The sequence below is a fragment of the Propithecus coquereli genome, unplaced genomic scaffold, assembly GCF_000956105.1.
Source record: "Propithecus coquereli isolate 6110/MARCELLA unplaced genomic scaffold, Pcoq_1.0 Scaffold54, whole genome shotgun sequence".
In the NCBI taxonomy this organism is placed as follows: domain Eukaryota; kingdom Metazoa; phylum Chordata; class Mammalia; order Primates; family Indriidae; genus Propithecus; species Propithecus coquereli.
In genome coordinates, this window is record NW_012151285.1 from 1,039,218 (window position 1) to 1,052,637 (window position 13,420).

The 13,420-nt window shown below is 38.8% G+C and overlaps 2 protein-coding genes across 2 annotated transcripts in view; both read left to right on the forward strand.

Annotated features, from left to right (window-relative positions):
* Positions 1-3,028, forward strand: part of CRYZL1 (crystallin, zeta (quinone reductase)-like 1) — a 45,968-nt gene extending 42,940 nt beyond the window's left edge. The window contains exons 11-12 of the mRNA XM_012657332.1: positions 2,326-2,371; positions 2,929-3,028. Of these exons, the coding sequence (XP_012512786.1) occupies positions 2,326-2,371; positions 2,929-3,028 (146 nt within the window). The remainder of the gene's footprint in view (positions 1-2,325; positions 2,372-2,928) is intronic.
* A 1,140-nt stretch (positions 3,029-4,168) lies between these two features.
* On the forward strand, positions 4,169-13,301 carry DONSON (downstream neighbor of SON). Its single transcript, XM_012657388.1, has 10 exons — positions 4,169-4,552; positions 5,583-5,663; positions 6,821-7,024; positions 8,023-8,201; positions 9,090-9,268; positions 9,795-9,873; positions 9,988-10,092; positions 10,562-10,760; positions 11,877-12,089; positions 12,691-13,301. Exons 1-10 carry the CDS (start codon positions 4,235-4,237, stop codon positions 12,826-12,828), a joined length of 1,695 nt encoding a protein of 564 aa, XP_012512842.1. The 5' UTR covers positions 4,169-4,234; the 3' UTR covers positions 12,829-13,301.
* Positions 13,302-13,420: the final 119 nt, after the last annotated feature.

Here is a 13,420-nt window from a genome sequence, read left to right on the forward strand (position 1 = left end):
GCTCTTGCTCAGGCTGGTTTCGAACTCCTGAGCTCAAACAATCTGCCCGCCTCGGCCTCCCAGAGAGCTAGGATTACAGGCGTGAGCCAACGCGCCCGGCCCCACCTCAGGATTTTTAAAAACAGAAGTCATTCAGAGATAAATCTTATAAATGAAGCCAAATCATTACAGTTTGGTAAAAGTAATAAAAAGTTTTCCTGTGAGAATGTAAAAACAATTCTAAAAAGAAAAGTCCAAACCTCTTTAGAGCAGGGTTACCTTAAGAATTTCTTTTATTTCTAAAATGAATATTTTAAAGGCAGCCACACTTGATAAAAATTTTAATATATTGAATAAAAAATAAGTTCTCGTTACTTAATAGAGTATAGGTGTGTATGAAGAAAGAGATTTGTATACCCTACAATTGTTTCCACTGAATATCATACTTTATTCACATTTGTTAAATGTGTAGTTATATATGTATATGTATAAAGGCCAGCCTTCCCTTCTAGGAGGAATGGCAGACTTAATTCAAAGCTTTAAAATAGTAGTATGTAATTAGTATACTGCATATGTTGTGTTTAAAGGAGATTTCAAAACCCCTTCATGTAGTAAATGTATGAGTTTAAACTATTTCTGATTAAATATTTTCCTATTAAATTTGGAAAATATACTTTTAACTTTCAAAAAGAATTTTTAATTTCATTTTTAAAAACTTATATGTCCAATAACATTGTAATCATCAAGAATAATGAGTTCCTAAAATAAAGAACACCATATAGCTATTAGAAGTAACATTAGTTAACATGTTTTGAATCTTAACATGTTAGAAGCTAAACTAACTGCTTTGTGTGTGTTGTGTACCTTAATTATCTCAAACCCCCTCTCTCCATGAGAAGGTGATTTTAACCTATTTGACAAATTCCTGGACCAGGTTGAAACATAACGTGTTTATCAACTAATATTAAATTTTCCAAAATCGGAAACATATGCTATATTTTCTCTCACACATAGACACACACACACAGATGGCAGGTTCATTAACAGAAGTAGAAAGAGAACTTGCAGAGATGTGAATAAGTAAATTATTATAATATTCCTTAGTTCCTTTTTTTAATTTTTAAAATGATTTATGGTCACATTTTCTAATTTACTTTTTCTGAAGTCCTGAATTGTACTTTAGTTCTCACTTGTACAAACCCCCTTCAGTCAGTTCATACATGAGCTAGTTGCTACCTAGACATCTTCCTACTATGTGATTCTAAACCATAAATAATTCAACAGTACTAGACTCTTGATCCCAATATTATAATTCTACTTACATGGACTTTTGATCCCAATATTATAATTTCAGTTAAATCACCAAGATAGATTTTTTTCTTAATTTTCACATCATTTTCTGATTTTGTTAGTGACATGCAGTCGGGCCTCTGTATCTGTAGGTTCCACATCCACAGATTCAACCAACCAAAGATCAAAAATATCCTGAAATAAAATCAATTAAAAATAACAATACAGCCTGTAGTCCTATCTACTTGGGAGGCTGACGCTGGAGGATTGCTTGAGCCCAGGAGTTTGAGGCTGTAGTAACCTATGATCATCCCATTGCACTCAGGCCTGGGTGAAAGAGTGAGACCCCATCTCTAGCAAGAAATAATAATAATACAACAATAAAAAACAATACAAATAAAACAATACAATATAATAACTACATAGAATTTACATTGCATTAGTATTATAAGTAATCTAGAGATGCTTTAAAGAGGGTGTGCGTAGGTAATATGCAAAATCTACACCATTTTTTGTATGGGACTTGAGTATCCATAGATTTGGATATTCTCGGGGGTACTGGAACCAATTCCCTATGGATGCCAAAGGGCAACTGTGTATCATATACACCATTTATTAACTTTTCTGCAAATAAATTTTGAGCCTGTTATCAACCAGATTAGTCAATAAATGTACATGTAAAGTAAGAGATGAAAATGCTAAAATCGTTTTTAACTAAAAATGCCGTATGTAGTGTAGAAATGAAAACGATTCCATTACCATCCATTGGGATAAGGGTGGTTATCGCTTAGGACAGGCACTAGGCTTGCTGCTCCTATCATTTACCCTTAGAAGTTTAGGCTCTATTGTACCACAAGCTGTCTCAAATCATTTCCCTGTTTTAGAGGTAAACTCAACAGCCTATGGAATTTCTGTAACTAAACATTTTGAATCTCTAAGAGGGTAAAACTTCAGGGAAAAAAGTAACCTGCCTGACATCCTCAGCTTATTGAACAGTTTTATTAATATTTAATCCTCTCTCCTTTGCATTGGCACCTTAACAATCCTTCCAGCTACGTATCTTAAAAGATGTGATGGAGAAGTTATCAACCGGTGTTTTTAGGTATGCTAAAGTAACCAAATCATTATTCTTCTTTATTTTTCTATTCTCAAGGAGATAAAATGGGTATTTCCATTTTTGTTTCAGTTCGCACAGTATGTCTCTTGCCTCCATATTTTATTATTTGGTTTAAATAGCTGTTATTATTTGTTTTAAATAGCTATTCTTTAATATTTCTCAAAGTGTATCTGATGGTACACCAGTATTCCCAAAGACAGAAGAAGTTTGTGAGTTTTCCTCACTCCATTCCATACTGCTCCACAGTGATGTGCTTTGCCTTATCACCCCTTCCAAAGCAATGTAAAATGACCCCTAGCTTAAAAAGAGGAAAACGCTATGTTTTTTAAGTTGGATCTGTTTATCACTCATAAAAGAAGGAGTGGATAAAATAGGTATTTGTCCCTTCAAAACTTAATCACTTTAACAGTGGAAATACTAATGAATATTTGAATTATTTAAAGTAATGGAATTGAGCTATAGCAGTGGTCATCTACCACCCTTTGGGTTCCAGCTCATCTTTAACTAGACCTGACATTTCTAATAATTTCCTTCTTCCTCAGACCTCAGTTGGATGAACCCATTCCACTATATGAGGCGAAAGTTTCCATGGAAGTTGTTCAGAAAAATCAAGGAAGAAAAAAGCAAGTCGTTCAATTTTAATTTTCTTCTTTCTCAAAACTTCAGTTGGATGAACCCATCCTGTATTTGAAGCCAGAGTTTTCCTTGGAAATTGTTGAGAAAAATCAAGGAAGATAAAAGCAAGTTCTGGTTTTAAGCATGTTTTCCTGCTGTGTAAGACAAGATGCTCAGTTTTATGATACATTTGAAAAGTATTTGAAAAATGATTGTGCAGACGATCAAGATAATTCTATAACATCTGAAGGGATAGTCTAAAAACCTTTTTAGTTATTGTTTCTATACATTTTGCCTCTGCTATAACATTCTGTCCATGAAGAAAACTGCTGCTTTCAGCAAAAGCCACACTACTCTATTGATAAAGCTGTTACAGGCCTTTGCTAAACTATCAAAATAACGTTATTTTGTATCAGCTCCGTTCTCAATACCTTCCTTCCTTAATATGCCTTTGCTGTCATAATTTAAGCATTTGAGTTTATGTTCAAGTCTCAAAGGATCTAGCCCATAGGCACTTAAATTTTGTTTTCAAATATTCGCTCACTCTGAATTTCCCTAGGATCAAACAAGGGGATTATAGTAACTCGCCAGTGGCAGCGGCAGCGTGTTTGCATGGAGGGTTGGGACGACCAGGCTTTAGGGATTGTAGGGAGGCTGTGCTTGCATAGCAAGCAGGCCGATTTCTTATCTGAGTTCTCCATTTTGAGGAGGTTCAGGGAGGAGGTCGAGCCCCCTCTGGCCACCTCTTGACTGAGCCATAGCCATTGCCCTCTCTAAATTTATTGAAGCAGCAGCCCATCACCGCCGCTCAAGTATGACATTTTCTTTCCATCCCGGCGCTATACTCTGGGCTGATCACATCCCTGCCTCGGGCTTAAATAGCTATGAGCTATTTCGGTGCCCAACGGGGTAGTGCACACCGGTACCCGGAGCCGCATGCTCCCCAGCCTCGCCACACCTGGCGACTGGACTGTGGTCGAGGACCTGGCAGCAGCGCCAGGGCGGGGTCACGACTGGGCCAGGGAGCGGTGGTAGCCTCCGACGAAAGCGGCGTAGGCCGGTGCCTCACGCTCGGCCTATCGCGCATGCTCCGCCAGGCGGCACGTGGGGGCGGGGCCTCAGGGCGGCCTCCGGTCGGCGCTCGGCGCTCGGCGCGGCGCCACGTCGGGGGCGGGGCCGGCCCGCGCGGGAAGTGCTTGAGGGCCGGCTGGCGGGCCTCAGCCGCCGCGCGTTATGGCCCTGTCCGTGCCCGGCTACTCTCCCAGTTTCAAAAAGCCGCCCGAGATATTGCGGCTCCGACGGAAAAGAGCCCGGAACCGCGGGGCCGCAGTCTCCCCGCTTCATGAGCTGCCCCAGCCGGCCCTTCGCCGCGGCTCCCTGACGGCTGGGCTGCTTCTCCGCCGCTTCCCGGCCGCAATGGGCAGAGGCGGCGACTCCCGCGGTCCCGCCGCGGCCCGAAGGAATCCGTTCGCTCGCCTAGACAATCGGCCGCGGGTCGCCGCGGAGCCTCCCGACGAGCCTCCTGGCGGCCAGCAGGAGGCGCCGGACCCGGTGAGTGTTCGCGCCTGGCAATGGGGGGATCTTGTCTTTCGTGGGTTGACCCAGCTGTGAAGTCGGGGATGGAAAGGTCTCGCGTTCGAGGCAAGAAAATGGGCGCGAAGAGCGTCGGCCACCCGTGGCCTTGGGTTGCCTCACGTTGGGAGCGGCGGCACTTCTGAAAGGTCGGATTTGTGGGCAGTGCGTCCCGCAAGCTGCCCAGCTACAGGGTATGCTGACCTGGCGCGTCGTCGCCTTTCGGGGGGAAGCGAAGGGCGCCAGAATGGGCCACCCACACTGGAATCCAGCTCGTAGCCCTCTTTTAGACGGCTTAAAAATAAATCGGAAGATAGGTGAAAAAATTCTTGAAACAACCCATTCTGGAAGGCAGCTGTTTGATGGAGCAAGTTACGAGACCCTGCTTTCCCACCGTGATTCAGGGGCTCTCTTCTCTCATTGAGGATTATTCTGCGATGGAAGAATTTTGATTCATGGGGGTTAGAATTTACTAGCATTTTCCTTTCCCCAAAACTTTTTGGATCTTTTGGTTTGAAGCACTGGCCTTTTTTCCCTTTAATTTTGATATTAAAGTTCAGACACAGGCCGGGCGTGCTCACACCTGTAATCCCAATACTTTGGGAGGCGGAAGCGGGAGGATCTCTTGAGCCCAGGAATTGAAGACCATCCAGGGCAACATACCAAGACCCTGTCTCTACAAAAAAAAAAAAAAAAAAAAAAAACTAGCCAGGTGTGGTTGTGCTAGCTACTTGAGAAGCTGAGGTGGGAGGATGGCTTGAGCCCAGGAGGATGAGGTTAGGGTGAGCTATAATCTTGCCACTGCACTCTAGCCTGAGTGACAAAGCCAGACCTGTGTCTGAAGTTCACGCACAAAACCAAAGTGAAACTGTTCGATTGATTTGGGTGTGTATGAATTTGGTTGCGTTTGCATTTACTGAAAAATCTGTATGCCAGATGAGGCTCTGTACATGTTGAAAGCAAACTTCAGCATCGTTTAAGTTAAAAAGGACAATTTTTTTAACCTCAGTTTTTAGAGTCTAATCAAGAAAATGATTTTCTATGGGAAGAGATGTTTCCTGAAAGAACAACTGTTACTGAAATACCCAAGGTAATACTTTTTAAATATCATTAGAGTGTATATTTTTATAAATGTATACTTCTCAGAAGCATTTTGCTTGGAAAGTGATTTTGCAGGGAGACTTGAGAGTATCATCTCTACTGGGGATGAAAAAATGGCATCAGCCAAGGTAGAGGACTTGGAATGGTACGGTGATGATGTCTGTAATGGCAACCAGCAATAAAGGAGGCCTAGTAGATGTGGATTTTTCTTTCTACCAAACAGTTTTTAACACTCTTCTTTGGGTAATTGACTCCTCCAGCTCATCACTCAGAGTCAACCCCTCCAGGTTGAGCTACTTTTTGAACTTCATCCTTTACCAGATCTTCAAACCAAATCCCTAAATGACCACCACAAGTTGTGGCATAGCACTGAACTTCATTCCCCTCCCTGAGCACACATATGCACACAGACACACTTGTTTCTATTCCAAGTACTTCTGTTGTGATATGTAGTTTGATAAATGCATAGTTTGTCCTAATAGGAACAGGCTGGAAGAGTTCCTAAGATCCATTCTCCCTTACAAATAAATGGCCTTCATGTGGTCTGTTGGAGATAGTTCCCCCTTCCCTGATATTTTGTTGTGATGTTACCTAAAAGAATCCTTGTAGTATGTAGAAAATTGACCTGAAACGACAGCAGCCAGGTTGAGGGAAAATATCTGAGGTCTGGAAATGTTTCTTAAATACAGCCTTTATATAATGGCCATTTGGTAAAAAAAAATAAAAAATATATATGGCCTTTAAGGGCCCTACCTAAGTTACTTGCAGAAGGAGCAACTTAGTTTTGCTTCAAGAGTTTAAGAGGCCTAAAATGTGCTTTTTTAAATACTTGGAAGATTTCTACTTTGATAGCAACATCTGCAGTACTATAAAGAACTGTATAAACTAAAAAGTGAAATGTGCCCCTCTGCTCCTACCACCCCCAACAACAAATTCCTACTTCCAAGAGGTAACCACTGTTAAAAGTTTAGTGTGGCTGCTTTCAGACTTTTTCACAATATGTATAGTATATTTTTAATGTTATTTATTATATAGTTTATATAATTTTTGATTTTTCATATATATTAGTATGTTAGCTAATGAAATCTTTAGGTTGAAGGTTTTTCTTGGTACTCTACTAATTTGTATCTTTTTTTTTTCTAAAAGATTTCCCATATATCATTCTCCAAATCTGATATTCCATCCTCAGAAAGTACTGAGTTACCTGTGGACTGGAGTATTAAAACTCGACTCCTTTTCACCTCTTCTCAACCCTTTACCTGGGCAGAGCATGTGAAAGCACAGGAAGAGGCTCAAGGGCTTGTCCAGCATTGTAGGGCAACAGAAGTTACTTTGCCTCGAAGTATACAGGTAATTTTGAAATAAAACAGCTATGTGTTAAAGTAACAAGTGTTCTTCTTTGTGTAATATCAGAGATACTGCTTTCCGTTAAGTTTTTCTTCAGACATTTAAGGGTACAAAGACTTGGAAAGTTTTGTTTTTCCAAGATAGTGCTTTCATACAGCCTTTTATGTGATTAACTGCCCATTAAATTTAGAGACCTGTCCTCAGAATTAATCAATGTTGCAGGCAGGAATTGTTTGAACTAAACCATTCTTTCCTAAAGCTTTTTGTGAAAGAAAACACAAGGAAAATAAATGAAAAGCAATTGAGTAGGATTGCAAGAACAGATGGATTTTACTGATTTTCTTATACATACTTTGGTTTTTTATACGTACTGATTCTTGCTACCTCCATAGTGGTCTCTTGTAAATTAAGTGGAGGTAGTAAGTTATAAAATGGTTTTAGAGAAATACAGTGCAATTAGTTTGAAGTATCACATCAACTCAAACTAGGTTAAAAAGAATTACCTACTCAAAAAAAAAGATTACCTAAAAGAGGTCTTGTTGCATACATCTTTTCAATAAATAAATCAGGATGATTTGTGATTCACATTATTAGTGTTTGCTGGCTACTTTTGAAACAGTGTTTTGGCAGGGCAGGGGGTAAGGGGAGTGGTGGGGTGTTAAACATAGTGATACCAACGTGCGCGCGCACACACGCCTCATAATAAAAAAGATAGTCATTGTTCTCAAGGTTGGTAGAGACGGGGTGGGGGCGGGGGGAAGTTCCCATCTGTGTTTAAATGTTCCTTCTGACACATGGTTTAACAGATGAATTTCTGGCCCGAAAGGATTTCCCAAATAAGAATAATCTACATTTTAGCCCCCATAACAGTTGTTAATGCTTTCCTATAGATAGCAATAAAGATTCTTAGACTAAGTGTGTGGTATATTCATTGTCCCTTTAATGAAATTCTATGTTTCTCATGGGGCAAAAACCGCCCCACTATCACCTCTGGATTTTAGGATCCCAGACTCTCCACTGAGCTCCGTTGTGCCTTCCAACAGAGCCTTATCTACTGGCTCCACCCTGCCTTGCCTTGGCTTCCACTGTTCCCTCGTATTGGAGCTGATAGGAAAATGGCTGGAAAGACAAGCCCTTGGTCAAATGATGAAACACTGCAACACATTTTAATGAGTGACTGGTAAGATAAGTTTAAAAAAAAAAAAAAAAAACTTGTGTAATCCAACAGTGAATTTTCATCTTAGCAGTATTCTCTCCTTATCATATTTTGTGATGTTGTTATGCATAGTGGCAGAAAGATATCTGTGTCCTTCTGAATTTTATCGGAAACTGCTCATAACCAACATGTAAACTGTTTACTTTTTTTTTAAAGCTCTTATTCACTCTTTTTCCAATCGTGGAGTATATATAAGAGTTTCATAAATCTATACAAACATAATTCTTTAAGTGACTTCTTGTCAGTGGCTGTTTCCTTCTCAATCAGCAGAAGTTGCTCAGAGAAAGTCAGCAACCAGTTATCAATTAAGTTTTGTTTAAAATAAAAATGATAAGTGTTTAAGTAGTAAACACTATTCGTTAAAGTATGGAGAAGTAATCACATCCCCATTACCAATTTCAGTCCTGTACAGCTAAGTTGTATATAACCACAAAAATTCAAACTAGTATCTGAAATATTTCTGTTCTGTTTTAAACCAGTGTAAGTATTAAACTGAATTATACAAAGTCGTATTTTAAACATTGAATTAAATCCGTGGTCCCCAACTCTCAGCCTATTAGGGACTTGGCCACAGAGTGCCACCGCCACTGCCCCCCTCCCCTCACTGTGCATGGAAAAATCACCTTCCATGAAACTTAGGGACAGGGAGAAGGGGACCACACAGCAGGAGGGAAGCTTCATCTGTATTTACAGCCACTCCCCATTGCTTGCATGACCACCTGAGGTCTGCCTGCCCCTCCCCATCTGTGGAAAAATTATCTTCCGTGACACTGGTCCCTGGTGTCACAAAGATTGGGGACCACTGAGTTAAATGTTTAATAATTGCTAAAGAACATTTTTTTTACTTCATAGGTCTGTGAGCTTTACTTCTCTGTATAATCTACTGAAGACAAAACTTTGCCCCTATTTCTACGTTTGTACCTATCAGTTTACTGTCTTGTTCCGAGCAGCAGGATTAGCAGGAAGTGATGTGATCACAGCTCTTGTATCTCCTACAACTCGAGGTTTAAGAGAAGCTATGAAAAATGAAGGTAAAAGTTTAGGTTTAGATTTACTAGACTATATAATAAACTCTTGCCTTAAATGCTGAAATTTGGGTTGTCTTTTACCAATTAATTCCCAATACTATTTTAAGAAATGTATTTCTTTATTTTGGGTTTTTCTTCCTGTAAATTACTTAAGCTGTTCCTAACACATAGCTTTAACTTGATGGTGTTCCCTCCTCTGATCTCTTAAATAAAACATATGAGTGGATCATGAAATCTATTTAATGGGCCCAATCAGCACTTTTTTAAAAAGTGAATTGGAATAAAATATATGAAAGAGTATCACATGTATGTAATGAGTGTATATATTGTGTCCTGAACCTTTTGTTTCTAGATGTCTGTGTTTATAGGTTTGTGTGTTGTGGGCTACTATTAAGAAAGCTTGAAAACTACTGCCTTTATAGAGCAAATTTAAAAACTCACATTTCACATTTTTTACACTCTAAAAGTAGGGCACATCTGTTAAATACTTTTTTTAAAAAACTCAGGTAAATTTTTTTCTCTCGTGTAGGTATTGAATTTTCTCTGCCTTTAGTAAAAGAAAATGGCTGTAAGAAGAGAGCATCTGGAGCAAGCTTGGGATATGGAGAGTATGTGATTAAAATAACTTTTTACATTGTCTAGTGATTTACAGACTCAGTGAAATAGATTTGTAGAGTTAACAACTTTGTGAAATGGGGACTCTAACTATAGCGATTTCCTAGGGAGCAAGTAATCAGTGATGAGGATGAAGAGGAAAGTTTTTCCTGGCTGGAAGAAATGGGTGTGCAAGATAAAATTAAAAAACCAGACATACTCTCTATCAAGCTGTATCCTTTCAGTTGCTATTAACTAGAATTAAATTTTGTTGGATTAAGTTAGTGAGGAATTTAACATTGGCTGGCTGTTTTATATGAATATAATCTAAATTCCATTCAGATTATATTAAAACTGATTCTCCCTTATAACATTAAGTAACAAGCCCCTAAGTATCAATAAACCATGAACTATTAAACTTTTTTTTTTAATGAGAACATTCAATTTCAGTTAAATTTGTGGGAACACAGGTATATTTTTGACTAGAGAAGAAATATTTTTTATTTGGTATCGTTTTCTAGCAAATTCAGATGGTTAACATTTTGATTCAAACATATGCCTTATGACTGCAGTGAAGAGTGATAGCATGAGCATCTATTTTGTTATGGAGAAAAGGGGTCCTGTATGATTCAGAATCCAGATAACTGCCTTCCACGTTGGTGTAGGATTTGCTTTTGCAATTTCCTTAATTGTCACCTCCAGACGTAAAGAGAAACATGAAGTACAAATGGATCACAGACCTGAGTCTGTTGTGTTGGTGAAAGGAATCAACGCTTTTACATTGCTCAATTTTTTGATCAACTGTAAGAGTTTAGTTGCTACCTCAGGTCCACAGGCAGGACTACCACCAACCCTCTTAGCCCCTACAGCTTTCCGAGGTGCCACAATGCAAATGCTTAAGGTAATAAAGATATTCAAAACTTCACCTGTCCCTACAGCCTAGTTTTTTAAGTACTTTACTTTTTTTCATAAGGTAAATTCTTGATTTGTTTTTTTAAATAAGTCTTAGCATTTAACTTGCTACATATTTTAATTTTACTTTCCTCCCTTAAAAAACCACAAAGACCTTTGATGTAAGACAATTATTTCAAAGAAAGTATTTTTCCAATATTCTGCAGTGACAGTGGATTACTAAATCAAGTAAGACGCTATACAAAAAAAATTGTATTCTCTAGAGCAGCGGTCCCCAACCTTTTTGGCACCAGGGGTGGGTTTCATGGGAGAGTTTTTCCATGGAATGGGGGCTGTGGGGATGGTTTCAGGATGACTCAAGCACATTACATTTATCGTGCAATCAAATCTCCGCTAATGATGATCTGTATTTGCAGCTGCTCTCCAATGCTAGTATCACTACCTCAGCTCCGCCTAGATCCTCATGTGTGCAGTTTTCAGTAGGTTGCAGGCTCCTGTGAGAATCTAGTGCTGCTCCTGATCTGACAGGAAGCGCAGCTTTTGCGGCGATAGGCGTGATGGGGAACGGCTGTGAAATAGAGATGAAGCTTCACTTGCTCTCCCACCACTCACCTCTTGCCATGTGGCCCAGTTCCTAACAGGCCATAGACCAGTACACATCTGCAGCCTGGGGGTTGGGGACCACAGCTCTAGAGTATACTTAACCTGAAAATGTCATATGTTAGAGAGGGTGTTGGAGAGTGTGCTGGAGACTTTATTTACTAAACATTTTTACTCACATAACATTGTTTAGATGTCTTAGAAGAAAATTTTTTACAACTTTAACATTTTGTATCTTAGTTTTTTTATTTTTTGTAGAGGCAGGGTCTCAGTATATTGCCCAGGCTGCTCTTGAACTCCTAGGCTCAGCGATCTTTCCACCTTGGCCTCCCAAACTGCTGAGATTACAGGCATGAGCCACCATGCCCAGCCAGAAAATACTTTTGTTCTGTAACTATTCAAGAGAAGAAACCCCAAATGGAAATACTGAACACATTTTTAGCTAGGGGAGAAAAGCTTGAGAGATGGTGATCATAATTTTCTTTTTCTTTAAATTTTCATGAAGGCACGAAGTGTAAACGTGAAGACACAAGCTCTTTCTGGATATAAAGATCAGTTTAGTTTGGAGATTACAGGTCCTGTCATGCCTCATTGTCTGCATTCTGTGACCATGCTCCTCAAATCTTCACAGAGCGGATCTTTCCATGTAGGACTGTATCCCCACGAGCCAACTGCTGTATTTAATATCTGCCTGCCAGTAGACAAAGTACTGCATAAGGTAAGTAGACACCTATAAACGTACTATTTTAGTTGTAGCTAGTTTCCTCAAATTAGCTGGAGGAAGTGGGTCATTTATGAGTCACTTTGTGTTTCGAGTTATAGAACTGTTACTACTTAATTTTATCAGTTATTAATTACTGAGAGGAAGGAATGTCTTTTACACCTAATTTTTGTGAGATAAATTTTATTCAGTCCTTTCTACTTATAACAGTGACTACAGAACTTCCCAAACACAAGACAGTATTTTTCATTGTCCTCTCAGATCGAAAACATTAATAGTTCCTGATTGCTTTATAATTTAAGGAAACCTGATTCACTATGGGTATTTACTTAACTATATTTGCCTTTAATTTTGAAGTTTTTATTTAGAGAGTTATACTAAGTAAGACTGAAAATTGCCTCATACTTACCAGTTTGCAAGACTTGTTTTAAAAGTAACCAGCATCAATATTTTGGGATTTTGTCACTGCAGAAATTCTTAGGATCAACTTCTATTACTAGGATGTTATGTGAATGAGCCATTTATTTGTCAAAGTCTCCATGGTAATTATTTAAAAACTCTTGAGTGTTCAAAGACTAATGTGCTTTTTACTGAACAGGAGGTTGTTCATAAGGAGCTTGCTAACTGTGGTTTACACCCTAAGACTCTGGAGCAACTTAGTCAAATACCATCACTGGGGAAATCATCTTTACGGAATGTGGAAATGAGAGACTACGTTTATAATTGGAGATCCTGAACACCAAAGTAAGCCTAAAAGGAATCTTTGAGGAAAAAAGCCTTCTAGCAAGGAAATTCAAGATTCTTGAAGTTAAAGAAAGGAATATACTTAAAAATATGAAATGTTTATAAACATTAACTTTTTATTACATGCACTGAGCAGTAGCATTAAGGTTTTAAATCATTTTCTGCTTTTACTATTTTCAGATAAGATTTTCAGATGTGACAATAACCCAAACTTTTTTTCCAAAAAAAAAAAACCTCAAATAACTTGAATGAGAAGTCTGCATCCCTACAACCTAATTGTAAACTGAGTAGAAAACTGGATTAATGTGTTACCTTGCAAATGGGAAATTGAGACTAAACCTGTAGCAATTATCTCATGGCATTGTGACAAATAGCATCAGGGCAAAATTATGTTACTTTAATATTTACCTAATACTACTAGCAGGTTCTTGTTTATAAAGATAGAAAATAAATACAAACACTATCTACTGAGCTGACTGTTGATACTTCTACCTTAGCATCTTTCCTACTGATTTATAATTCCTCTATTCTCAAGTATACTTAAATTTGTCTTTTTAAATGCATGTTAATTCAGATAAAAGGGT